This window comes from Bos taurus, chromosome 2 (genome assembly GCF_002263795.3).
Source record: "Bos taurus isolate L1 Dominette 01449 registration number 42190680 breed Hereford chromosome 2, ARS-UCD2.0, whole genome shotgun sequence".
Taxonomy (NCBI): domain Eukaryota; kingdom Metazoa; phylum Chordata; class Mammalia; order Artiodactyla; family Bovidae; genus Bos; species Bos taurus.
Window position 1 is genome coordinate 119,657,747 of NC_037329.1, and position 26,761 is coordinate 119,684,507.

A 26,761-nucleotide genomic window follows, 5' to 3' on the forward strand; every position below is an offset into this window, starting at 1 on the left:
TATGAAGTTAATCACCATTAGTTACTTTTTACTTCTAAAAGTTCTGTTTACTTCTTTTAAAATTTGTCTTTTTTAAGGGTCTTTTAGTTGTTTGTATTTTTTCTTTTATTTCTTTATGCACAATATAATTTTAAAATATTATGTCTTGTAATCTTTATGACGCCACATTCCTTTGCATCACATTTTTCTGTTTTTGATTTCTGGTTGTGGTGGCGCTCTTCCTCATGTGTTTTGTAAGTACTTTTCCGGCTTTTGACTGTGGGAATATTCTGAAGTGAGTAGTTGTGATGATTTTTTTGGTTCAGCCAGCGCCCTGGGACACTGCCAGCATGGGGTACCTGAAGTTAGTGCCTGTGTTTGGGGTTAGCATGACTACAATGCATGAGTGCAGGCCTGTGGTTATGAATCTTCTGGGGCAACTCTCCTTTGCTCCCATTTGGAGCCCAGGTCAAAACAGGCATATCTCTTGACTTTTTTTTTTTTATCAGTAGGTGTATTTTTTTTCCAGTCTACCTTTTCACTGAGTTGGTTGCCCCTCAGTGGTCTTGATTTTTTGCATTGGGGCTAATCTCTGCTCGTCTATATTTCATATCTTCAGGGCTTTGTCTCCTTTCCCCCTTGTAGCTTTATAGGCCTTTGGGTTCTTGGTTCTGATACCAGGACATGCTCCCACGGTCTCTGTAGCCTCAGCGTCTACATATACTGGTTTCTACCTCTCATTTGATTTTTAGCTCCAGGGGATTTTCTTTTCTCTCTTGAGAGCTCAGCTGTGCTCTCAAGTCGGTAATATTTTGTTCAGCAGTTGTAGTAATTTGGTATCAGAAGGTTTTTCAGAGAATATTGACTCCAATATGTTACCAGAAATAGACTGTTTCTGACACATCATTTGATAGATCGTAGATGTTGGGATAGGGACCTATTCCTGGTTCTTTTAGAACTGGTTCCCTGGGACAAAGGTTGTCATCTCTCAGGCGGGGCTATGGATGCGACCCTTGCTCTTCGAAGGAAGAAGCATGGACGTCTGTAGCACTTCTGTCTTGTCTGCCAAGGAGGTGGAGTCTCAGGAAGAGGTGGAATTTTCATCTGTGTGTCAAGTGCTAACACCAAGGTCAAGTGAGATCAAGTCTGAAAACTGACAGGATTTCACAATCTGGAGACCTTTGCCAGAACATTCTCCAAGGAATGGAGGGGAAGAAGCCTATTGTGTTTTTTTAATCTCTGGGAGGATTATCCTTAGTTCAGGCAATTCCTGTTTTTCTCAGAGAGAATGACTTCTTGTTTATCAGTATGTGGCTGTTTATTTTATAGTCTCTCATTTTAATTCTCTCTGGGTTCCAAACCTGCCTTAGATAGTTTATTTCTGTTTGTTATAAAAACTGGACTCAGCCGTAGAGTGTCAGACCTGTCTAGTGTGTACTTGTTCTGAAAACTTTCCTTTATGTCTCTTCAAATGAGGTAATCAGGATACAGAACTGCAGAGGTAAGAGCTGAGCTGAAATATTAAAGTTAAGAGAAAGAAAATATGAATGAGGTTTTGCCATTTTTTGCATGAAGTTTCTGTTATGTGGAGTTTTCTAAAATAATTACAAAAAATTTCAAACATAGAAAAACTAGAAAGAGTTGTTCATCAGCCTTCATTTTTTACCAAAATCAAGAATTTTTTCACTTTTGCCTTATTCATTCATATTTTATATCTCTTTCCTTTAATGAAATATTTTCAAGAAATCTCTGATGTCGTTTATTCTATATACACATACATATACATATGCAATATGTAAATTGTCATACAGAGTCACGGTGCCATTATCACACCTGATACAGACTTGACAATTCTGTGGTATCATCTACTGTATTGAGAATATTAATGAGATCCGTTTTTAAAAGTTCTTTGAACATTCTGAGATTGTTTCTCCTTTGTTGTCTTTGCGCTTGTCATTCCCTCTGCCCAGAAGGCCATACGCTGAGACCTTCACATGGATTTTTTGTCATTCAGATCTTTGCTTGGAATTAACTTTTCACTCGAGGCTTTTTCTAATTGCTAGAGGTATAGTTGTGTCCTCTTTCCCCATCTCATTTGTTACTACCTCATCATTCTGTTTCACTGCCTTGTTGTCTGTTTACTTGTTTATTGTCTTCTCCATCCCCTAGATTATAAGTACTATGAGAGGAGAGACCTTGTCGGTCATGCATTTATTGCTCTGTGCTCAGGGCCTGACAAGGTCCCTAGGATATATTAAGTTGGTGCAAACATAACTGGGGTTTCAGACTGTGACTTTTAAATCACTTTCAAAAGCATCTTTAATAATTAAAATAAGAACCGTTGCAATCAACACATTTTTGCCAACAAGAACTAAGTGTGTTTATTCCTATAGCATAAAAATCTGTGCTTCGGGATTTAACAAACTCTTGGAAAGCATTTTCTGTCTCCTGCTGGTTGTGGAAGTGGTTTCCCTGCAAAAGTTGTCGAAATGCTGGAAGAAGTGGTTGGCAAGAGGTCAGGTGAATATGGCCGATGAGGCAAAACTTCGTAGGCCAATTTGCTCAGCTTTTGAAGCGTTGACTGTGTGACGTGTGGTTGGGCGTTGTTGAGAAGAATTGGGCCCTTCCTGTTGACCAATGCTGCCTGCGGAGATTGCAGTTTTTGGTGCATCTCATCACTTGCTGAGCATACATCTCAGATGTAATGGTTTTGGTGGGATTCAGAAAACTGCAGTGGATCAGACTGGCAGCAGACCACCAAACAGTGACCATGAACCTTTTTTTGGTGCAACTTTGGCTTTGAGAAGTGCTTTGGAACTTCTTCTTGATCCAGTCACTGAGCTGGTCATCACTGGTTGTTGTATAAAATCCACTTTTCGTTGCACGTCACAATCTGATTGAGAAGTGATTCATTGTTGTTGCATAGAATAAGAGAAGATGACACTTCAAAACAATGATTTTTTTGATTTTTGGTCAGCTCATGAGGTACCCACTCACTGAGCTTTTTCACCTTCCAATTTGTTTCACATGCTGAATAACCGAAGAAATGGTCAATGTTGAGTTCTTCATCAACTTGTCCTCTAGTTCTAAGAGGAACAGCTTCGATGATCCTCTTAATTGGGTTGTCAACCTCCAATGGCTGGCCACTGTGCTCCTCATCTTCAAGGCTCTTGTCTCCTTTGCAGAACTTCTTGAACCAACCACCACTGCACTGTAGGTTCATTAGCAGTTCCAGAGCCAAATGTGTTGTTGTTGAGAGTTGTCTCTGCTGCTTTACGGCCCATTTTGAACTCAAATAAGAAAATCACTTGCATTTGCTTTTTGTCTAACATCATTTCCCTGAAAAAGTGAAAGGGAAAGTTGTTCAGTTGGGTCTGACTGTGCAACCCCATGGACTATATACATCCACGGAATTCTCCAGACTAGAATACCGGAGTGGGTAGCTGTTCTCTTCTCCAGGGGATCTTCCCAACCCAAGGATCGAACCCAGGTTTCCTGCATTGTAGGTGGATTCTTTACCGGCTGAGCCACAAGGGAAGCCCTAGTCTAAAATAATTATAAAATAAACATCAAGTAATAAATCATTAGCAAAAAAACATAAAGTGAGAAATGCACATTAAAATGATGCTGAACATAATCACATTTATTTAAGGATGTATTTCAGTATTAAATGGCCAAGTTCAACAATGCAAAATTGCAGTTACTTTTGCACCAACCTAATAGTAATAAAGTACATATTTAGCAACAGGTCAGCTATTAAGGAGATTCCAAAATTTTCTTAGTATTTTATAACCATTATTTCTTCGTACAACTGATTCTCATTCCAGAGCTTTTCTTTTCTCAAGAGCTTTAACCAACAGCTGTGTTTGCAGAAAGTGCTGGGTTGTTGTCCCTTTCAGGACATTCAATCTTTTAAATCCTCCAAATATTTTGTAAAATTTAAGTGAGTAAAGTCACTTCTGACCTGTTGAGAGGCAGTGTTTTTATTGACATAACTCTCATTTGAGATCACTTTATTAGAGCCTGCAGCTAATAAATCTCTTGGCCCACGTGAAACAGGATGGAATGATTTTCTAGAACACATATCCTTTAACTGATTATTTGAGCTTCTTTTATTAAGTATATCATTTGTATAATGTTAGGGAGTGCTTTTCAATTGATATATTCTTAGCTGTTGGCAATGTTCTTTAGCATGATAAAATTATAACTCAATAAACAAATATGGTTTTATAATTAAAAACTTGGATTATTTTTGAAGATGTGTAATTTTAGACCAACAGAAAAGATGCGAGAATAGTACAAAATATTACTCTCTACTCTTCACCAGATTCCTCAGCATTAATATCTTACTGCATTTAGTTTAATAGCCCTTCCCACTTTACCTTTGTTTGGAGCTATTTGAGAGTAACTTGCAGATAGTCAAAACATAGCCTTTCTCTTTTGTGACCATTATGCAAGGATCAAAATCAGGAAATTAACATTGATATAATGCCATTAGCTAGTTTATAGATCGTATTCACACGTCTTCAAGTTTCCCAATTCTGGATCACAAGTTGCAAAGAGTTGTCATGTGTCTTTAGTTTCCTTTAACTTGGGAATTTTTCCTTTAATGAATTTAACATTTCTGAAGGTTATAGGCCAGTTATTTTGTAGCAGGTCCCTCAGTTTGGGTTTAATTGATGTTTCACAAGCGACATGTTTTTCTTAATGTGTCGTATCAGGAGGCATATGATATTGATTTGTCCCATTACAAGTGTTTACTTTGATCACTTGGTTAAAAGTGATCTTCCAGATTTCTCCACCATCAACATATGCTTTTCCTCCTTGTTTTCAATAAGTATCTTTGAGACTATTTTCAGACTATTTAATATTCTATTATTCCTGAAATTTTCATCCACTAGTTTTAACATCCATTGATGAATGTTAATTAATTATGATTATTACCAATGGTAATTTTCCAATTCCATCATTTTTTTCTACATTTACTATTTGGGGTTCTTAGGTAAGGAGAGCTTCCCCCATTTTATTTATTTACATATTTGTCTTTATCAGTATGAACTCATGGATTCTCATTTTATTTAATGGGTTATATATAATCTGTTATCATGTAAAATTTTTGATACTTAAAAGTTGTCATAATTTTGGCCAGTAGGAGACTTTTTAACTGCCTCCTGTGAACTTTTGACATGTCCCCCTCATTTTTTGAGTCTTTCCTTACTTTCTGAAACAACAAGACATTCTCGGCCAGGGCTTGGCAAACTTTTTCTGTAAGTAGCCAGATAGTAAATATTTTTGGCTTAGTGGGCCATACGGTCTCTGTTGAAATTACTTGACTCCACCCTCACAACAGGAAAGCAGCCATAGACAATTTATAAATGAATGAGCATGGCTGTGTTCCAATAAAACTTTATTTACAAAAACAGGTGGCTGATTGGATTTGGCCTGTGGGCTGTAGTTTGCCAACTTCTTTTCTAGGCTCACTTTGTTCTTTCCCTTCTGCAGTCTAAGAGTTGGCCCTTTTTCTAAGGAGCCTTGATTCTTTTCAACAGTGAATCATATTTAAACACTGAGACATGGACCCCAGATATGCTCATTGCTACTGGAATATCACTGATTCCCGGCCCTCTTAGAAGACAGGTAATATATGAATATATACATACATACTTGTATACATTTGTGTGTGTGTATGCAATACAGACATATATATTTGTATATTATAAACCACTGAATTACAGTGATAGTTCCAATTACATCTCTGTACTGTGGAGTTTATTCTAGCCTTTCTACTTTCTATGTTTCTTTCTCCAGCATTGAAACACCTCGCTCTTATTATCTATAATAGTACCAACAAGTAAACAAATATTTAGTTATTTGTTCAAGCCTAGACTACACAGAGGAGAAGGCAATGGCACCCCACTCCAGTACTCTTGCCTGGAAAATCCCATGGATGGAAGAGCCTGGTAGGCTGCAGTCCATGGGGTTGCTAAGAGTCGGACACGACTGAGCGACTTCCCTTTCACTCTTCACTTTGCTGCATTGGAGAAGGAAATGGCAACCCACTCCAGTGTTCTTGCCTAGAGAATCCCAGGGACGGGGGAGCCTGGTGGGCTTCTGTCTATGGGGTTGCACAGAGTCGGACACAACTGAAGCGACTTAGCAGCAGCAGCAGACTACACAGAAAGTAGAGTTGCTAACTCATATCTCTGTGAAAAACTAATCTATGATTAGAATTTAATTCTCATTTACCCTTCTTTTTTGTCTTCAGCCTTAGGGCTTAGTTAAATAATATGCTTAAAAGTTACTTGGGTTAGTTTTGTCCCTCAATTCCTTTATTATGTTGTTTATTATTCATTTTAAATATAGTAAGGATCACTTGTTTTTATTTGTACTGCATTTTAGCTATTTCCCCCATTCTTATTTTATTTTATGTTGCTTTTTTTTTTTGAGTACGTGAAACATGAGTATGATTTCAAAAGTTAGAATATACAAGAAGGCATATGCAGTAAAGTGTTAACATCGATTTCTTTTAGTGAGAAAAGAAATTCCAGTTCCTACTTTTCTCCTTTTTACCCTGTTCTCACCTACCCCCTGTAGTTATCTAGTCTCACTAGTTCTAATTTATTATTTTGCGTGTCTTTTTGCACAAATGAGCATATGTTTGTGTGTAATTTTTGTTTTTCCTTCTTTTTTATATATATAAAAGGAAGCATACCGTGCTTATAATCTGTCCTGTAATTAATTCACAAACTCATAAGTTGATGAAAGTAGAACACTTGCGTGTGGAGAAATGAGTGACTTCAGCTGAATCAAGTTACTGCAGGAGTGAGTGGGGACTTCATCTGGTTATGGTCAAGTTAACCCAAGAACAGGAAGCAGACTGGATTCACTCAGACTTTCTGCTTTAGGTTAAAAAGACAATAGTGATTTTGGTAGCAGGGATCTTCATATCATTCTCTGTCTTGAGACTATTCTGATCTACTCTCTTGTCCTCCAGTCTAGCAGTTGCCCTCTATACCTAGTGCATTTGTGATCCTGGAGCCTCCTCTCTCTGTCATCCTGGGCTTTGTACTTCTTTTGTGCTGTGTTTCTTCCTTATTGTATCCCATGTCATCCTTTTCCTCAGTTTACTTTGTCATTTTGTGGAACATATCCTTTTTTAGCTTCATAAGAAAAAAATACATGAATTTTTTTAGATCTATACTTCTGAATGTCTTTTATTCTACTCCCCCATATTTGATTTTTAGTTTGACTGCATATAGAATTCTAGGTTAGAAATAATCTTCCTTAAATTTTTTTTAGTATTTTATTGAGATCTAATTTATGTACATTAAATATTTCTAATACTTAACAGTTTTTTCTGAGGATCTAGTTTTTGCTCTGGTATCCCTTACCTTCAGTCTGAAGAACTTCCTTTGGTGTTTCTTGTAGTACAGTTATGCTGGTGATGGATTTCCTTGGTTCCCCTTTATCTGAAAATTGTCTTTATTTTGTGTTCATTCTGAAGAATATTTTTAATGGATGTAGAATTCAGGTTCGATAGTTTTTTCTTTCAGCTCTTTAAAAATGTTGTCCTGTTGTCTTCTGGCTATCATGAAAGAAGATGATGTGTGCTATGTCACTTCAGTTGTGTCCGACTCTGTGCGACCATATGGACTATAGTCTGCCAGGTTCCTCTGTCCATGGGATTTCCCAGGCAAGAAATACTAGAGTGGGTTGCCATTTCCTTCTCCAGGGGATCTTCCCAACCCAGGGATTGAACCCAAGTCTCTTAGGTCTCCTGCATTGGCAGGCGGATTCTTTACCTGTAGTGTCACCTGAGAAGCCCCTAGAAGATGATAAGAAGATGTTTTACAAGTGTTGACAGTGTTCCGCTGTCTTCTGGATGGCTTGAAAGAAGACAGTAAGAAAGGATAAGAGGAAATTCCCTGGTGGTCCAGTGGTTGGGACAATAAGCACTCACTGCTGAGGGCCTGGGTTCAATCCCTGGTCTCAGAAATCAGATCACAACAGATCAGATCAGTCGCTCAGTCATGTCCAACTCTTTGCGACCCCATGAATTGCAGCACGCCAGTCCTCCCTGTCCATCACCAACTCCCAGAGTTCACTCAGACTCACGTCCATCGAGTCGGTGATGCCATCCAGCCATCTCATCCTCTGTCGTCCCCTTCTCCTCCTGCCCCCAATCCCTCCCAGCGTCAGAGTCTTTTCCAGTGAGTCAACTCTTCACATGAGGTGGCCAAAGTACTGGAATTTCAGCTTTAGCATCATTCCTTCCAAAGAAATCCCAAGGCTGATCTCCTTCAGAATGGACTGGTTGGATCTCCTTGCAGTCCAAGGGACTCTCAAGAGTCTTCTCCAACACCACAGTTCAAAAGCATCAATTCTTTGGCGCTCAGGTCTCAGAAATAGGATCCCACAAACTGTGTGTCATGGCCAAAAGAAAAAAAAAAAAAAGGAAATCTGCTGCCATTTGAATGTATTCCCTTCTGTGTAGTGTACCATTTTCCTTTGCTTGTTTTAGATTTTGTCCGTATCTTTGGTTTTTAGCAGTTTGATTATGATGAGTCTATATGTAGTTTTCTTTGAAGTTTTCCTTTTTGGAGTTCATTGAGCTTCTGAAAGAGATGGGAATACTAGACCACCTGATCTACCTCTTGAGAAATCTGTATGCAGGTCAGGAAGCAACAGTTAGAACTGGACATGGAACAACAGGCTGGTTCCAAATAGGGAAAGGAGTATGTCAAGGCTGGATATTGTCACCCTGCTTATTTAACTTCTATGCAGAGTACATCATGAGAAACGCTGGGCTGGAAGAAGCACAAGCTGGAATCAAGATTGCCGGGAGAAATATCAATAACCTCAGATATGCAGATGACACCACCCTTATGGCAGAAAGTGAAGAAGAACTAAAGAGCCTCTTGATGAAAGTGAAAGAGGAGAGTGAAAAAGTTGGCTTAAAGCTCAACATTGAGAAAACGAAGATCAGGGCATCTGGTCCCATCACTTCATGGCAAATAAATGGGGAGACAGTGGAAACAGTGTCAGACTTTATTTTGGGGGGCTCCAAAATCACTGCCGATGGTGGGTGCAGCCATGAAATTAAAAGACGCTTTCTCCTTGGAAGGAAAGTTATGACCAATCTAGACAGCATACTGAAAAGCAGAGACATTACTTTGCCAACAAAGGTCCGTCTAGTCAAGGCTATGGTTTTTCCAGTGGTCATGTATGGATGTGAGAGTTGGACTATAAAGAAAGCTGAGTGCCGAAGAATTGATGCCTTTGAAGTATGGTGTTGGAGAAGACTCTTGAGAGTCCCTTGGACTGCAAGGAGATCCAACCAGTCCATCCTAAAGGTGATCAGTCTTGGGTGTTCACTGGAAGGACTGATGTTGAAGCTGAAACTCCAATACTTTGGCCACCTGATGTGAAGAGCTGACTCATTTGAAAAGACCCTGACCTAGATAGCATATTGAAAAGCAGAGACATTACTTTGCCAACAAAGGTCTGTCTAGTCAAGGCTATGGTTTTTCCAGTGGTCATGTATGGATGTGAGAGTTGGACTGTGAAGAAAGCTGAGTGCCGAAAAATTGATGCTTTTGAACTGTGGTGTTGGAGAAGACTCTTGAGAGTCCCTTGGACTGCAAGGAGATCCAACCAGTCCATTCTAAAGGAGATCAGTCTTGGGATTTCTTTGGAAGGAATGATGCTAAAGCTGAAACTCCAATACTTTGGCCACCTCATGCAAAGAGTTGACTCATCGGAAAAGACTCTGATGCTGGGAGGGATTGGGGGCAGGAGGAGAAGGGGACGACAGAAGATGAGATGGCTGGATGGCATCACCGATTCGATGGACGTGAGTCTGAGTGAACTCCGGGAGTTGGTGATGGACAGGGAGGCCTGGTGTGCTGCGATTCATGGGGTTGCGAAGAGTTGGACACGACTGAGTGACTGAACTGAACTGAACTGATGCTGGGAAAGATTGAGGGCAGGAGGAGAAGGGGACGACAGAGGATGAGATGGTTGGATGGCATCACTGACTCGATAGACATGAGTTTGTGTAAACTCCGGGAGTTGGTGATGGACAGGGAGGCCTGGCGTGCTGTGGTCCATGGGGTTGCAAAGAGTCAGACATGACTGAGTGACTGAACTGAACTGAGCTTCTTGAATCTATATATTTATGTCTTTTACACCAAATCTGGGATGTTTTGGTCAACATTTATTCTAGTTTTTTGGACTCATTCTCCATCTTTTGAAACTCCCAAGTACCTGCATGTTTGGTCTTTTAACATTATCCCTTAAGCCCATAAGACTCTGTTCATGTCTTTGTTCAATTTTTTTCCTCTATTTTTCAGATTGTATAATATGTATTAGTAAATTTAAGCTCATTGATTTTTTAATTATTATCTCTGTTTTGCTATTAAGATTATCCACTGAATTTTTAGTCTCAGCTATTGTATTTTTCTGTTTTAAAATTTCCATTTTTAAAGTAAATTTTATTTCTCTGTTGAGATTTTTCTATCATTTTATTCATTCACATGTCTTTTCCTTTACCTCAGAAAGCATAGTATTCATGGCTGGCTTAAAGTCCTTGTCTTTAATTCTAACCTCTGTGTCATTTGGAGATTGGCATGTATTAATCTTTTTCAGTTTAGAATAGGTCAGATTTTCTGGGCTCCTTATATGCTTTTTGATGTGGTTACCATGGGCTTCATCTATGATGACTTATAACTATACCTACTTGTTTTAAACTGACAGTCATATTAGTTCAGACACATTCTAAAAGATCTTCTATTTTTACTCCTCTCCCCCATATTTCATGTTTTTAATGTTTTAAACATTAAACATTTTAATGTTTATCCTTTGCTGTTTATTATAGTTATGCGTGCGTGCTAAGTCGCTTCAGTGGTGTCTAACTCTTTGCAACCCTATGGACGGTAGCCCTCCAGGCTCCTCTGTCCATGATTCTCCAGGCAAGAATACTGGAGTGGGTTGCCATGTCTTCCTCCAGGGGATCCTCCCAACCCAGGGATTGAACCCATGACTCTTACACCTCCTCCATTGGCAGGTGAATTCTTTACCACTAGCACCATCTGGGAAGCTCTATTATAGTTGCTTTAAAATATTTTTATAAATATTTTAAGCTCTAAGTTATAGTTGCTTTAAAATATTTTTGTCTTTTAATCTTCATAACACTTTATTTAAGTGGTTGATATCAGCCCTTACAATTAGTTTGCCTTTCCTAGTGGGATTTTCCTTTTCCTGTAAATTGTTACTTCTTGTTATAGCCTTTTCTTTTTTACTTAGAAAAGACCCTTTAATATTTATTTTAGGGTAGGTTTAGTATTGGTGAACTCTTTTAGTTTTTAATTGTCTTGAAGTTCAATTTTAAATGATAATCTTGCTGGGTAGAGTATCCTAGGTTCCAGGTTTTTCCCTTTCAGCACTTTGAAGGTATCAGGTCATTCCCTTTTGGCCTTGCAAAGTTTCTGCAGAAAAATCAGCAGATAGCCTTATAGGGATTCCCTTGTACATGACTCTTTTTCTCTTGCTGCCTTTAGGATTCTCTCTTTATCTTAAGTCTTGCTGTTTTAATTATGACACAGCTTGGTATGAGTCTACTTAGGTTCAACTTGTTTGGGTCCTTCCGTGCTTTCTGTACCTTCTTCAGGTTTGGAAAGTTTTCAGCTGTAATTTCATCAAGTACGTTTTTGACCCTGTTCTCTCTCTTTTCATTTTCTGGGACCTGTATAGTGTGAATATTGGTATTGGTATGCTTGGTGTTATTTCAGAGATCTCTTAAATTGTTCTCATGTCTTAAAGATTTTTTTTTTTTGCTGGTCTTGTTGGGTGATTTCCATTATTCTGTCTTCCAGATCACCTGTACATTCTTTTGTTTCACTGAGTCTGCTACTCATTCCTTATAGTGTGATTTTCCTTTCAGTTATTGTATTCTTTATTTCTCACTACTTCTTTTTTATATTTTCTACTTCCTTTAAAAAGAAGTCACTGTTTGTCTATTCTTTTCCCTAATTCAGCTAGTATTTTTATTTACTAACGCTTTGAATTCTTTAGTTGGTAAATTGTTTATTTCTGTTTCATTATTTATTTATTTATTTTTAGGTGTGTTCACTTGCTCTTTTAGTTGAGAGCGTTTCCTCTGTATTTTTATTTTGCTTAACTTTTTCTATCTCTATGCATTTAGGTGAAATGGCTACCTATTGAGATTTTAAAATGTGACAGCGTTCCTGTACAGTCTCTGTTTACTAAGTGCCTTCAGTGGGAGAGCTGGATTTATTGTTAACAGGAGTCAACACCTTTCCCTGGGGTGTGCTGTCACCTTGGTAGGAGGTGGAGCTGGGTGGAGCCAGCTGTAAGGGCTTTCCCCTCTGTTCGGTAACCATTACTTCCTTATTGGGGGTGGGGTTGGATCTCAAGTTGATGAAGCAGAAGTCCTGGAGGTTCTGATCCAAGTGGCTCTGCTCCCTTTAAGTGTGTCTCCCCTCTCCCAGCACTGGCTCCCTTGCCCCAGAGGGGGTCATTGCTGGAGCAAGAAGGGCCTGTGTGGTCTCTGAACTCATGACAGGGCACAGGCTGTGGTGAGCTGGCTGCCGTCACAGATCAGAACTATCCCTATGTGCTGCCCATGTAAATGCCAGCAATGTCTGCCTTTGCCTTGCTGAGGGACACCACCCTGGTGTTACAGAGTCACCTCTGTGTCTCACAGCCAAACTCTCTTCCCACTTGTGGTAGCCTTCGCTCCTGTGTAGAGCTGCAAGGTGAATACGTGTGCCTCTGCTATTCACTTAGCTCAGGCTTAGGCACGTGCCAGTGCAGTTGTGGGAAACTTGGCAGCCACTGGAGCAGTCTTCAATCTGCCTTCTCCACCCTGCTTAGGATGCAAGCCAGCACTTGTGCACTCCTTGCGAGTGGAATCCAGGTGTCCTGCAGCTCTTCTGTTAGTCCAAATAGCTGTCCAACCAGCCAAGGAAACTTGTCTTCTCTGGCTTGGACCCCAGGACTGGGGCACCCTATATGGCTCGAAACACTCACTCCCCAGGGTGAATATCTGCCTGTCTATTCTCCCTTTTCCTCTGAATCCCTTCCCAGTGGCACAAGTCCTGACCTGATTGCTTCTCTTACCTTCCTACTCAAATCTGTGTGGATCTTTTTTACAGCCTCGGTTGTACAGGAGTCTTTCTGCCAGTTTCCAGTTAGTTTTCAGTGAGAATTGTTCCTCATGTAGATGTATCTTTGATGCGTTTGTCAGGGGGAGGTGGGTTCCATATCTTCCTCCTTTGCCATCTTGACTGATTCCCTCCCCACTTGCCCCTATTTGGTTTTAAGCTTTTCCAGCTTTGATGCCAAGCATGGGCTCTTCTGACTTATTTGTTTTCATCAGGAATTCACATGGTGTGATATTGAGAAAGTCTTTAGTAAAGGATTATTTTGCTGAAAGTTTAACTTTCATTTTAGATTCAAAGTATTTGTTAACAAAAGAAACCATTTGTTGTACAAAAACATTTTCAATTTTTTTATAGATTATTGAGTTAATTTCAATATATGGGCATTAAAAGAAAAGAAATAGAAGCAATAGAGAGAAGTAATAGTGTGTACATCACCAAATTGGGACAGCAACCTACATCTAAACTTGAACAGTGCTGGGAATTTCCATGTTAACAGCAACCTGGAGTTTCAGTTGGAAAGGGGTCCTAGGAGGTGTGTCCACCCCATGGGCGAGACTTCAGATTGCAGCTTTGAGGGCTCTTGCTTATAATTCCAGGCCACAGAGTGGTATCATCATCAGTTTGCACTGCACATAAAAATAGCTGCTTTTCTTTAGCTTTTATAATGCTATTTGTTTCACCTTGTGAATCAGAAGATTTTGTTAGACCCCAGAGGGTTAGCCAGGCCCCCAGGGGCTTAAGCAATTCCAAGACCCATTCCCTTTCTTATCTTGGACTTGCTGGTAACAATTGATGTGTTTGCAAGTAGGCACATAGTCCAGGCAAGGTCCAGGCAAGCTCAGAAGTTGGTCAGAGGCCTGCTGCCCTACTTCTGAAGTCTGAACAAGACTACCTCTTCCTAACAAAGATGAGACCTAGAAGATAGATGCATTAGGGTTTTAAAGAAACAAAACTGCTAGGACATGGATATTGGAGGATATTTATTATGAGGATTGGCTCATGCAGTTATGAAGGCTGAGAAGGCCCATGATCTGCTCTCTGCAAGCTAGAGACCTAGGAAAGCAGGTGGAGTATTTCAGCCTGAGATGAAGGACTGAGAACCAGCGGGTCTGAAGGCAAGAGAAAACCAGGATCCCAGCTCAAGTAATCAGACTGGAAGGGTCAAATTCTTCCTTTCTCTGCCTTTTCATTTCACTCAGGCACTCAACTTAGTATGATCCCTCCCCCTCATTTGGGAGGGTGAACTGCTTTACTGAGTCCATCAATTCGAATGCTAATTTCATCCGGAAACACTTTCACAGATGGACTCGGAAGTAATGTTTAGCCAAATTTCTGGGCACCCTAGGATCCAGTGAAATTGACAGATAAAATTAACCATTACAGTAGGTTAGATTAAAGAGTTGCATTGAAGAACCCTGAAGAGTTTTGCAAATGCTGTGCCTTCAATGTATTTTGTATTTTTAGGTGAAACATGGATTAAAAAAAAAGAGATTAGTGGTTGAGAGACCTGTTAAACTGTTGTCATCTTTAGGCTTAGGCTACAACCTGAATTCACACAGTGCTAATCAAGTTGCAACGGAAGGAATCTGTTTAGGATACATTTTGAAGACTGAATAGACAAAATTTGGTAATAGAATATTCTTAATGGAGAGAAAGAAATTAGATGACTACTGTTTGCTGCCTAGAGATGATAATGATGTCATTAATCTGGATGCAGTAGAAGGCTGAAAATCTGGTTTGAAGACAATAATAACTTGAATTAGAAACATGTTGCATTCAAAGTGCTTGCCAATATTCAGCAGGAAGTTGGAAAGTTCAAGAACTGTAGAGAGAGGGGTTGGAGATGTAGATTTAAAACTTTTTAACAGAGAAGTGAGATGAGACTTAATAGAATGTTGCAAATGGTAGAAACTGAAGAGGTACAACAAAGAAGAGGAGTCAACAACAAAATCTGAGAACTGCAGAGAGAGAAGAGTGAAGAGACTGCTGTGTCCTGGATGTCAGTGGAGAAGAATGTGTAGTTCAAGGGGCTGATCAGTGGCTCCTGTTCTAGGCAGGGCCTGGAAGAGGAGTGAGACTGTACCATTGTTTTAGTGATGAGGATTTTCCTCCCTCAGAATTATGAAAGCCTTATTTCATTGTAGAGGTGAAGACAGAAGTCATATTCCAAGGGGGATTACAGAGTATGTCATGGGGAAATGGAGCTTATGAGTCTTGACCATATTTTCAAACTTTGGCGGAGATGAGAGTGAGAGAAATGGAATGGTAGCTGGTAGCTTGAAGTGTGCAGAATGAGAGCAGGGCCAGTCTTTTAATTCGAATGTATTCTGTTGGGGAGGCTGCTGTGAGAGAAAAATGAGTATGACGAAGTTCTAGAGTAGATAGATAAAAATTGGGTGAAGAACGCACATTAAGGAGGATGGGTTTTAAATCTGTAGGGATGTTTCTTCCTCTCATACAGGATGAGAGGATAGGATAGATGAAATCATAAGACAGCTTTTGTCAGCAAGAAAGAAGAGTGAGTCCGTATAGGTGTGAATTGGGAATTGAAGATATTGACTATGAATGAGAGAGTTAAGTGTCAGGTCGATACTTCCACTTCCAGTTATAGCATAGAAAATAATTTGAAACCGATCTTTCTTCTGAGAACTAGAAAAGCTCACTACTACCCTCCCTTCATCAACAAAGGAAAAAAAAACACGACACTGAAAGGTATTTGAAAGGTCATAAATGAACATCTAGGAGAGAATAAAAGCTTATGTTTTGGATTGTTTGCCTCCTACAGATGTTTACTAATTTTTTTGGAGGGATCAACTGAAAGACTTAGAAGCTGAGAAGCTGAGTAGTGCATATGATAATCCCTTAAGGCCAGAGTGATAAGGATTAAAATTTAGGCCCTGCTCATGTGGGAAGCGTCTATCTACAATGCGGGAGACCTGGGTTCAATCCCTGGGTCGGAAGATCCCCTGGAGAAGGAAATGGCAATCCACTCCAGTACTATTGCCTGGAAAATCCCATGGACAGAGGAGCCTGGTTGGCTACAGTTCACGGGGTCGCAAAGAGTTGGACACGACGGAGAGACTTCACTTTCACTTTCTTTCACGTGGGAATCTGCCTGCAATGCAGGGAGACCCAGGTTCAGTCCTGGGTTGGGAAGATCCCCTGGAGAAGGGAATGGCAACCCACTCCAGTATTCTTGCCTGGAGAATCCCATGGACAGAGGAACCTGGAGGGCTGCAGTCTATGGGGTTGTAAAGAGTTGGATGTGACTGAAGTGACTTAGCACAACAGAAGATTAGATAGAGCTGGAGAGAGAATTAATGAATTGGAGAATTACTGAAGTGATTGAGGGAGACATCAAAACATTGAGAAGGTCAAAAGTGTGTGATTGGAGTCCCAAATGAGGGGTTGAGAGAGAATGGGACAGAAATGATACCCAAGGAGATTTATTTGCTGGAAGCTTTCTATTGGGTTGACTGAAAAGTTCATTTGGGTTTTTCCATAACTTCAGCCAACCCTGCATAACTGTTGAAACTTATCAAGCAGTAGATTCTCAAAACCTTACTAACACCAAGCAGAATAAAAGTAAGTTCATACCTTGGTTTATCGTAGTAAACCTATAGATAACCAAAGACAAAAAAAAAAAAATTCAAAAGGCACCAGAGATGGGGAGAAGGAATAGAGTATATTTTCAAAGAACCAACAAGTAGACTAATGGCTAACTTTTCAACAGACACAGTGGAAGCCAGAATGCAATGGAATGGCTGACAATCTGGAATTTTAAAACCTGCAATAATGTCCTATAAAAATAAAGATGAAATACAGATAATTCAGAATTTAGTTTTTCAGTTGTACTAGCCACTCTTTAAAATGCTCGGAAGATGTATGTGGCTAGAGGCTATTGTATTGGGCAGCACAAATAATGAAAATTTCCATCATTTCAGGAAGGATAGCAGACTGCTATTGGTATTAAAAAGATCATGAGGATATTTTAACATCCATCACCACCCCCACCCCCCCCCACCCCCCCCCCACCCCGAAGGAAAAAGGAACCTTTAAGTGAAATTGACAAATGCCTAAAAAATGCAAATTAACAAAACTGATCTAAAAAGAAATTTAAAAATTGAAACTATTTAAAGTTAAATTTTTGGGATGTCTTTGTCTGCTTATAGTATCGGGGAATACTGTCTCCATAAAATTAATTGGGGAAATATTTCCCCTATTTTTTAGAAGAATTGGAAAAGGATTGGTATTATGTTTTTTTTCACTGTGAAGGTTCCTGGGCTTTTTTAATTGAAAGATTTAAAATCACCAGTTTAATTTCTTTATTTTTTACATGTCTATTTAAAATTTCTGTTTCTTAAGTCGGCTTCAGTAATTTGTGTTTTTCTAGGAATATATGCATTTCACCTAAGTTGTCTAGTTGGCATAAATTTGCTCATTGAGTCCCTTATAATTGTTTTCATTTCTATAAAGTTAGTAGACCTGTCCCTTCTTTCATTCCTGTTTTGTGGTCAACCTATGGAGGTGGAACGGACCCCTTCCCAATTAGTAGGGTGCCTGTATTGATTGCACTCCATACATCAAGAAAGTTTGAGAGAAAATGTACTACTTACCCAGGAGACTCCTGGGCAAAGCAGGTCAGGTATAAGCATGTCTGGCCTGGCTTGAGCCAGGTGGAAGGAGTGAGATACGCCTTTATAGTGGTTAGGGGACTGGAGATTCAAAGGTCCCATGTGCAGGCTGGGCATTTTGAAATTTGAATTTCCCCCTTGTGCCAAAAAAGGTGAGGATCAATGGATTTTCTTACCAACCTGTCCAGGATGGGTCAAAGGGGAAGGGGGAGATGAGGCTTAAGATGAGTTAGTGGTCATACATGAAAAAAATGGAGCCATATTCTTTATTACAAATCCTGAATTTGAGTTAATTTTCTTTCATTTTTGTTTTTTTCTTCAGATTGGCTAATCTTGATTGATCTGTTTTTCCATGTCTACCTATTATTTCTTCTGTTAGCTCAAATCTGCTCTTGAGCTCTTCAAGTGAAATTTTCATTTCAGTTATTCTGTCTTTCAACTTGCAATTTACATTTAGTTCTTTTTAAAAAATAATTTGTATGTCTTTATGGATATTTTTGTTTGATGAATCATTGTCATCATGCTTTCCTTTAAAGACAGCTTCTTTTAGTTCTTTGAGCATATTTATAATAGCTGCTTTGAAGTCTTTGTTGACTGAATCTAAAAATCTAGACTCACTTAGAGATAATTTTTATTGAAACTATCCCCTGCCCCAGTGTGTGGATCACACTTTCCTGGTTTTTTTTTTTTTTTCTTTTTTGCATATCTTATAATTTTTTGTTGAAATCTGGACATTTTTGATAATATATTCTTCATTCTGATTCCTTTTCCTTCAGAGTTGAAGGTGGATGCTCTTTTGTTTAGTGGCTTGCATGGACTAATTCTATAGAGTCTGTTTTCTCCTGTAGTACGTAGCCACGCATGTGTCTGTTCAGTTCTTTCTTTCTTGTTTTTTTTAAGCATGACTGTCTGGTAGTTGCCTCGGAGTCAGCATGTCTTAGCAGTCAGCTTATGATTAGTTAGAAGTTATGTTTTAACTCCTTGCAACAATAAGGCCCCCATCCTGTGTCAGTGGTCCTGACCAGACTTGGGAAATGTATTCAAAATTGAGGCATTATATGGCTGTGCCCTGGCTTTTGCTTTCTGTATTTGCAAGGCTCACATTCATCCAGGGATGAGCGCTCTAGGGCCCACTCATTTGTCTCCTGCATGTTTACAGTCTTTCCTGCACATAGGAGGAAAAAGTAGATTCTTAACAAGGCACCCATTGGTTGTCTTGTTGCCTGATTCTCCCTGTTAAATTTTTGGTTAGTCTATTGGTCTGGTACTTGCCCTAACTAGTATTGCAATCTCAGACTAGCTGTGATATTGGCCTTCCCTGTTTTTTTGCACCTTGAATCACTATTGATTTTGAAAATGCCCATGGACATGGAATTCTTCTTGTTCTGCTCTAAACAAATTTAGTTCCTATGGCTGTGGGCTTGCTGCCTTAGTAGGACTTCCACGTCAAGGAACTGGGAGTAGGTGTAGGATGGTGGGAGCTCCAGCCTAAACCACCACACATTCTCACTGTTGTTACTGAGATTCAGTAGATTTTCTTGAATAAACACTTCTCAATTTGTTGTAGCCTTTGGTAGCATCTAGACCCTTAAAATGGTTGGTTTTGATGATTTTGTCCATATTTATTGTTGGGGGTATATAATATTTGTCAGACTCTTCATTCAGCCATCCTGGGAGATTCTTCTCCCTGCCTTCTCTGTGTTTCTCTGACTCATTTTTAAACATTTATATTTTATTTAAATCTTAGTTCAGAATATGTTATGAAGTAGGGATTTACTGGCTATTTATAAAAAATAATATTAAGTAGTGTTTTAGCATTACTTAACTATTTTAGTGAAAGTGAAAGTCTCTCAGCTGTGTCCCGACTCGTTGCGGGTCACATGGACTATATAGTCTACGGAATTCTCCAGGGCAGAATACTAGAGTGGGCAGCCTTTCCCTTCTCCAGGGGATCTTCCCAACCCGGGGATCAAACCCAGGTCTCCCGCCTTGCAGGCAGATTCTTTACCAGCTGAGCCACCAGGGAAGCCCAAGAATACTGGAGTGGGTAGCCTATCCCTTCTCCATTGGATCTTCCTGACCCAGAAATTGAACTGGGGTCTCCTGCATTGCAGGCGGATTCTTTACCAGCTAAGCTACCAGGGAAGGCCTTAATTATTTTATGTGTTTCCTAATTATTTGTAATGTTAATTTTCTATTTTTAAATGTGATGCTTATTATAATCCTATCTCTTTTTTTCTTTATTCCTTGAATTATATCCTCTTCATGTGTTTTTATGATCTCTCGCTTTCCATTGGCTCCATCTTAGCTTCTGAATAGGCTCAACCTTTCTTTCTTTAAACCTCTCATGACTTTATCTCCTTGAGTTTCTTTCCTTCACTACCCAGATTCATAACTTTCTTCTGTTCTTGCTACTCATAAGGCTGATGGAGACGCAGGGCTAAGGCAGGTGCGATACTCTGGGCACAAACACTTCAGGAGGCACTTCCTCTCGGAGTCCTGCAAGCATGGAGTTGGCACTTGTGTGACTTTGCCTTTATGAATATTGTATCCTACATACCTTGCTTGCCTCTCCCTAGTCCTGGTCCTGCTACTCACATTTCTCTCTAGTATATATTCATTTTAACCTGGTTTTTGTCCCAGATAGTCTTCATTTATTCAAAATTTTGAGCACTTACTCTGTACTGAACATTGGGTCTCAAGCCATCACTTCTTTCACCCAAATGCTTTCTTCATTTTCACTTTCTCAAGTCTAGTGCTTTTGCTTCCTCATTCCTACTTTTTTGTACCACGTAGCACTCTTGCCCAGTACTGCGTGTTCATCCTCATCCCAGCCCAACTTTTCAGAATGTGTAGCTATTTCCATGGCAAAACACCCTCTCTAGGAGCTGGTGGGCGGTTGGGCGGTGTATCGGTGGCATGTGTTCTGGAAGCTGGTAAGGATCAGAGAGTAACCTGTGCTTGCAGTGTGCTTGTGCTTTCAGGATAGGAGCATGCAGGTCTTCTGCAGGGGTAATGGGCTTCACGGTCATATCACTGGGAAGGGAAGAGTGCTTGTTTGTCCACCTGCTGCTCAGTGTCTTATATTTTCGGAATCTTTCCATCTGCTTTCAGTACTTTGAAACCCAAAAGCAGACTTTGACTCTCTGCTCTGCTCAGCCGGTCTGGCTTATTCTTGCCAATGGGCTTTCCTGGTTTTTCCCATTCTTTGCTGACTTGTTTTTAGCATGGTTTCCCTGAATGACCCTGTTTTGCTTGGTGTTCTCACTGCTTGTTCATGAAAACAAAACTCGTCCAGTCATTTAAGGAATGATTATTGGGCACCTGTTCTGTCCTGGATACTATGGGAGCCAGTGGGGTTTACAGTAATGAACCCAACCAAACATTTCATATCTTCCTGAGCTAGAGAGAAAAGTTAGGTGCATATCACACCAACTGAGATATTTGCTGTGGAAAAAAGTTACAAAGGCAGCTTGCCTGTGGACTTTTGAGTTGAGATCTCTGTACCTCCATCTCACTGGACTGGCAGTACCTCCCTTGAATTTTGACCTCTTGCCTACATCTAGACTTGATAGGAAGTACCCCATTTTCAATTCTATCTCTTGTTTTTGAATTGTCTTTCTTCTGCTTGCAGCTTGCTCCAACCCCTCGCCCCACCCTAAGGCTACCATTTGTTTTCGTACCCTGGTGCAAACCCTGGTCATGAACCTGTCTTCCTTTGAAAGTTATTTTTCTCTTGTTTTCTTATCGTCAGACTATACTGGTTTTTCCCCACTATATCTTTACTAGCTTCTTTTACATAGCTTTTACTATGTTTTCTACTTCTTCTTCCTCTTTGCATTTCCTAAGAGTTGCCCTAACCCAGATTTTGTCCTAGGCCCTCTTCTGTATCAGCTTACCCTTTTGGGGCAGTCTCTTCCATTCTAGAAAACTTTGGCATACCGTCTTTGTGCAAATGGCAGGCTAATTTATCTCTCTAAGTGATGCTCCAGTTTTCAAGTTTTTGAGGTAGAAGTGTGTAGTTCCATGTGTAGAGTGTAAGTAGAGGTATGTAGTGCCACATAGAGGGATGTAATACTTCACGTCGTTTATATCTCCCAGTCTCCTTACTTGAAATCTCACCCAACTGCCACCTCCTTGCTCTCTTTCAGATACGCCTAGTTGCCAAGTGGTGCTAGGCTGGCCTGTGTAAGACCATGTTCACAGTCTCTTTGTTTCCATGTCTACAGCTGCAGCTCTAGTTCAGGCCTTCCTGTCCTCTTACCAGTCTGTTCTGGTTCTTTCCTAAGGTGCAGCTGCAGCCAGTCTCTCTGGACTCCAGATGACTCTCATTGCTCTGCCAGGTTAATCTTTCTTGAAACACAACTTTGATCTGTTGTTCTTCTCTTCCGTTCATTCACGCTTCAGAAACTTCCCTACTGCCTTTGAAAATGGGGCTGGTTTTCTAGACCTTCCACCTTGTTTTGTTTTCCTTGCCACTGCCTCCCTTCATATAGGCTGGACTCTGTCCAAATGGAATTAACGTTGCAAGAAGCTCCCTGTGTTTTTCTGTTTGCGTGTCCGTATTTCCCCCCCGCTTTTGCAGCAGCATGCATTTCTCACATTCTCAGCTCTTAAAATCTTTCCTGGAGCTCTCTCGGATTTCTGGACCTGGAGGTACTCTTCTTCCATCATACATACATATACCCATACTTTAAGAAAATAAAGTGCTTATCACTCCCCACCTGTATTACTTGTTATTTTAATATGATTTTTAAGTCTCCTTAACTTTTGTATCCCTCCTTGTGCCTAGCATAGTGCCTTGTGGAAACAGTTGTTGAATGAAGGAGTGGGTGAGCACATTTCTGAATAAAGCCAATGGGACAGCCTGGACTCTGGAAGGTGCCATTCCCTCTGCCTTGGTGCTTGTCTCAGACCATCTGTTTCTCTCCCTTCTTGAAACCTTTTGGACTTTATCTCTGATTCTCTTCATGTATCTGAGTGGTACATGTACACTGAGTGGTTTGTTACTCTTGGTCTCTGTTGCTTGTTTCCTGAGTTAGTATTGATTTCGACTTAAAGAAGAATGACATCATTTTGGTGAAGGATATGTGTGGGAAATTTAGCAGAAATGGAAGCTAGTGTTCAGAATGACATCTTGATCCATTTTATTGGTAAGCAGGCTGCCCACCCGGATTTTGGAAATTTGCAAGTATAGGCTTGAAGCCTGGGCCGGTGGCCAGCAGAGAGTAGACGATGTCGTGATGACATGTTCAGTATCCAGGTGGAAGGCTGGGGTTGGGGGTGCTGGCTGCAGGGCCCCACATTCCAGTCTGCTGAGCCAGGCAGCTGCTTGTATTCCTTAGGAGTAGCCACCTGAGCTTCTAATCAGAGGACTGGTTTGAAGTGATGGCAGGTAAGAGAAGGGAAGTAGATGTCTAACTACAATATTTCATTTTTTTTTTTGAAAGCTAGTGAATCATCCATGCATAGTTTTGGACATCTGGTTGTGGCAGTAAGTTAGGTTATGTTGCTGAACTCTAAGAAATTGATTTATTTGATTTCACAGAAGAACATCGTTTGTCTAATGTTAAATTTAGTAAATACTGCATCTCTTGAGCCCTAGTTTAGTACTTATTTCATGATAGCCTTTAGATTCTAGATCTTTATACCATCTTCAAAACCATATTCCCTCCTGCTCTTGTGCATTTTACTAGCTGAACAGGACCTCAGAATTCCTTAATTTTCACCCCATTACCCTATTTGTGGAGGTTTTTAGTAGAAGTGGTCCAAACAAGCAGGCTGTGATACCCATGAGGTTGAACGCTTTGAAAAACAGCTCAGGACAGATGGTGTGCTTGACTAACTGCCGACCAGAAACTGACACCGGGATCCAGGGGGGGGATACCATGTTGCCTTTGCCATCCAAGTCCTACATTTCCTAGAGCACAGAGGAGGCTTCAGGTTAACTGTTTCTCAGTCACCTGTCTCTTTTTGGTTTCAGCTAGTGACACTTGAGCTGCTCAAGGCGGGAAGAATTCAGAGCAGTGGAGGCCCTGCGGGATCTGGAGAGAAGAGGTGACCTTGGAACCAGTAATGAGCCATCCTGACTACCGGGTGAACCTCCGGCCCCTGGGGACCCCCAGAGGTAGCACACGGAAAATGGAGTCTACTCTAGCAACTGGAAATAAAACTGGAATGGAGGCACAGGGCAGGTCTTAGGACTAAAGAGGGACTATAATTTTTTGGTGATCTCTTAAATATTCTCCTGTAGGTTATTTACTTTAGAATTGTGTGGTTTCTTGTCTTCATATATTGTTATATTGAGTACAGCTGTTTGATTTCCTCTAGAAAAGTGATGATCTTTTAGTAATTCCTATTTTTGAAAGTTTGTGTCTATAAACAGCAAAGCATACTGAACCCATTACTTGTTTTCTGTTCCATGTATATTGTGGTGCTGATTTAAAATTCAGGTCTCATCTGTGTACATTTTATTCATGTTTTCTTACTCAGTTTTCCTTTTTATGACTATTTTAAATCATTATCAGGGGATTTTATTCTTTTTTTGGTCTTTAATTTTTTTTTTTAAAGGTAAAATATCCCCAGTTTTAAAAATACAGAGATGTTTGAAGAAAAAGTTGATTGCTGCCTCATGTTTCTAGGTGTGTCCTCTTTGGTTGGCCCACATGGTGTTGGTGCTTCGCCAGGTGACAAAAAGTCAAAGAGCAAGACCACACGAGGGAAGAAAAAGAGCATATTTGAAACCTACATGTCCAAGGAGGATGTTTCAGAAGGCCTGAAGAGAGGAACACTTATCCAGGTGCTTAAAATATACTAGAAGGCTATTCCTTGAATATATGGAATCAGAAGTAATCAATTATTCATGAAACTGTTTATTTTTCTGTGCTGTGTGCATGAAAGAAATGATGCCATCACAGGCTCAGGGCTTTCCACTTCTTGGACCTCCAGAGTAACTAGAGGTGAGAAGTGTCACAAGGCCATCACAGAGTGCTCTGAGATTTGAGAGGAGGGAGCCATGACTTCCGTAAGGGTTGTCTAGGAGTGCTTTATTGGAAGGGGTATATTAGAACCAGGCCGTGGACTGGTGCAGTTAAGTGAAGAGAAGGCGCTTCTCTTGGGGACCAGCGTGAGCTCCTGAGAGAGAGTGGGATATAGGGTGTGGCTGTAAGACACATTGTAGGTCAGTTTGCCTGGAGCACATGGACGCTGACTGCAGGGAATAAGGTCGAAGAGGAAACAGTTAACAGCAGCAGACAGTATTTGTTGAGAGCTTTATAGTTTGCTAAATATTTTTACAAGCTAGTTCAGCAGTTTGGCTCGGCAAACGCTGGGGTATGCACTGTGAGCCAGGAGCCGTTGTATAGGAGCACACCGCATAGGTGCTTCCAAGATGAAGGTGGGTGAGGCTGCCTTTCTGTACATTGAGCCTGTGGCCCCGTCGTGGAGCAGACATTTTTGTGGACAGATGATTTGAAGATAAAGGGTAAGTGCTCAGATAACAGTATGACCAGGGTGTATGGGAGAATGTTTGGGGAAACTGGGAAGCTGTAGCAGGTGACCCCTGCGGTGAATAGTGAAGGATGACTGTATTAAATGAGTGACATGTGTGTGGAAGGGAGATAAGGAGAGGGCGTGACTCTAATGAAGACGGGAACTGTGAAACAGTATGGAGCGGGACAGCTCAGGTCTTTTTAAGTGTGAAATCTGAGGCAGGTAGTCGGTAATGAGATGAACAGGCAGGCGAGGCCACATATCCTTTGAATTGAGTCTGTTTTATAAAATTCTTAGGTTAGTATACAAACATTGCCATGTGTTACTTGGCTCACTTGAAGATGTTGACTGTGTTCCATTTCTCTCATTCTGAGTGTCCGGCTTCTCTATTTGTATTTGGGGCTGGAGATCCAGCCAATTAACAGATCCTCTTATTTTCTTTTCCTTTTTTATCACCTTTTGTATTTACCTGTGGTCCAGTACATACGCTTAATATAGACTTTGAATGAAAAATTATTTTTAACAAATTAGCTGCTTTTTATGATTTCAGAGGTACCATTGGTTTTTTTTTGTTTTTTTTTTAAGCATCCCTTGGTTTCTTTGATAAAGCCTCTCAGGAAAGTTAAAGCTTTAGCTGGACATTTGTTCATTCATTAATCCATTTATTTGCTGTTTATCGTTCAGCACACACACTGCACTCCATTCCTCTGCAAGTGTCTTGGCCCTCGTCTTGTTCCATGTATGAGGACCTGTTGTGCTTTTCCAAGTCTTATCTCCTGCCCTTCTCTTCCAGGTACGCTCTGCTCCATTCACTCTGATCTTCGAAACGTCCCCAATAAAAACTCTGCTCTTTGATTGCCCTGTGACTCTCTGTACACGCTGTTCCTGATGCTGGGAATGCTCTCTCCCACTATCTTGATATAATCATGCTTGACCTTACCTAAATGTTACCTCCTCTGTGAAGCTTTACTTAAGTCTCCAACCAGAATTGGTCATTACCACTTTTCCTGAAGCCAACCTTTTTGTTTACCCTTTATTCTAAACTTATTATCATTTCTTGGCATTTGAGTTTCCTCAAACAGATTGTTCACTTCCCTGTGGTCAGGGTCATGTCTTATTCCCACAGATAGGCCCAATGACTGGCATTTGATCGATGCTTAATACATTTATATCAAATGAATATTTATTTACTGACTGAATAAAGGATCAAGGTATAGTCTTGGAAGAAGAGTGAGCAGACCCTCAGTTGTTATGACTTGGAGGAAAAATCATTTATAAAATCCATAGAGATAGGCTGAGGGAAATATTCTGCAATGGTATTATTTTTGCTCCCTCATATTAATTTTTGCTTTTGAAACAACTCTTTGCTAATATTAAAACAAAAAGCTGATCAATATAACAACTCTGGTTCCCAGGAGTTTGTAAGTGATTCCTCCTGGCCTGTGACATCATGGGACTCTGCAGCCAGAGTAT

At 40.3% G+C, this 26,761-nt stretch overlaps 1 protein-coding gene across 8 annotated transcripts in view; it reads left to right on the forward strand.

Moving 5' to 3' along the window:
• DIS3L2 (DIS3 like 3'-5' exoribonuclease 2) overlaps positions 1-26,761 on the forward strand; it is a 361,295-nt gene that overhangs the window by 27,287 nt on the left and 307,247 nt on the right. For 5 of the 8 annotated variants that reach the window (XR_009490563.1, XR_003038041.2, XM_025001739.2 and 2 more), the window contains exons 2-3: positions 23,781-23,924; positions 24,439-24,596. Coding sequence is in view for 6 of the 8 variants with exons in the window: in XM_025001739.2 (XP_024857507.1) it covers positions 23,873-23,924; positions 24,439-24,596 (210 nt within the window). In the remaining 2 variants the exon portion in view is untranslated. Of the gene's footprint in view, positions 1-22,391; positions 22,454-23,780; positions 23,925-24,438; positions 24,597-26,761 lie in introns of those variants that run through there. The other 3 variants (XM_059874524.1, XM_025001744.2, NM_001192506.1) reach the window with 2 other exon arrangements.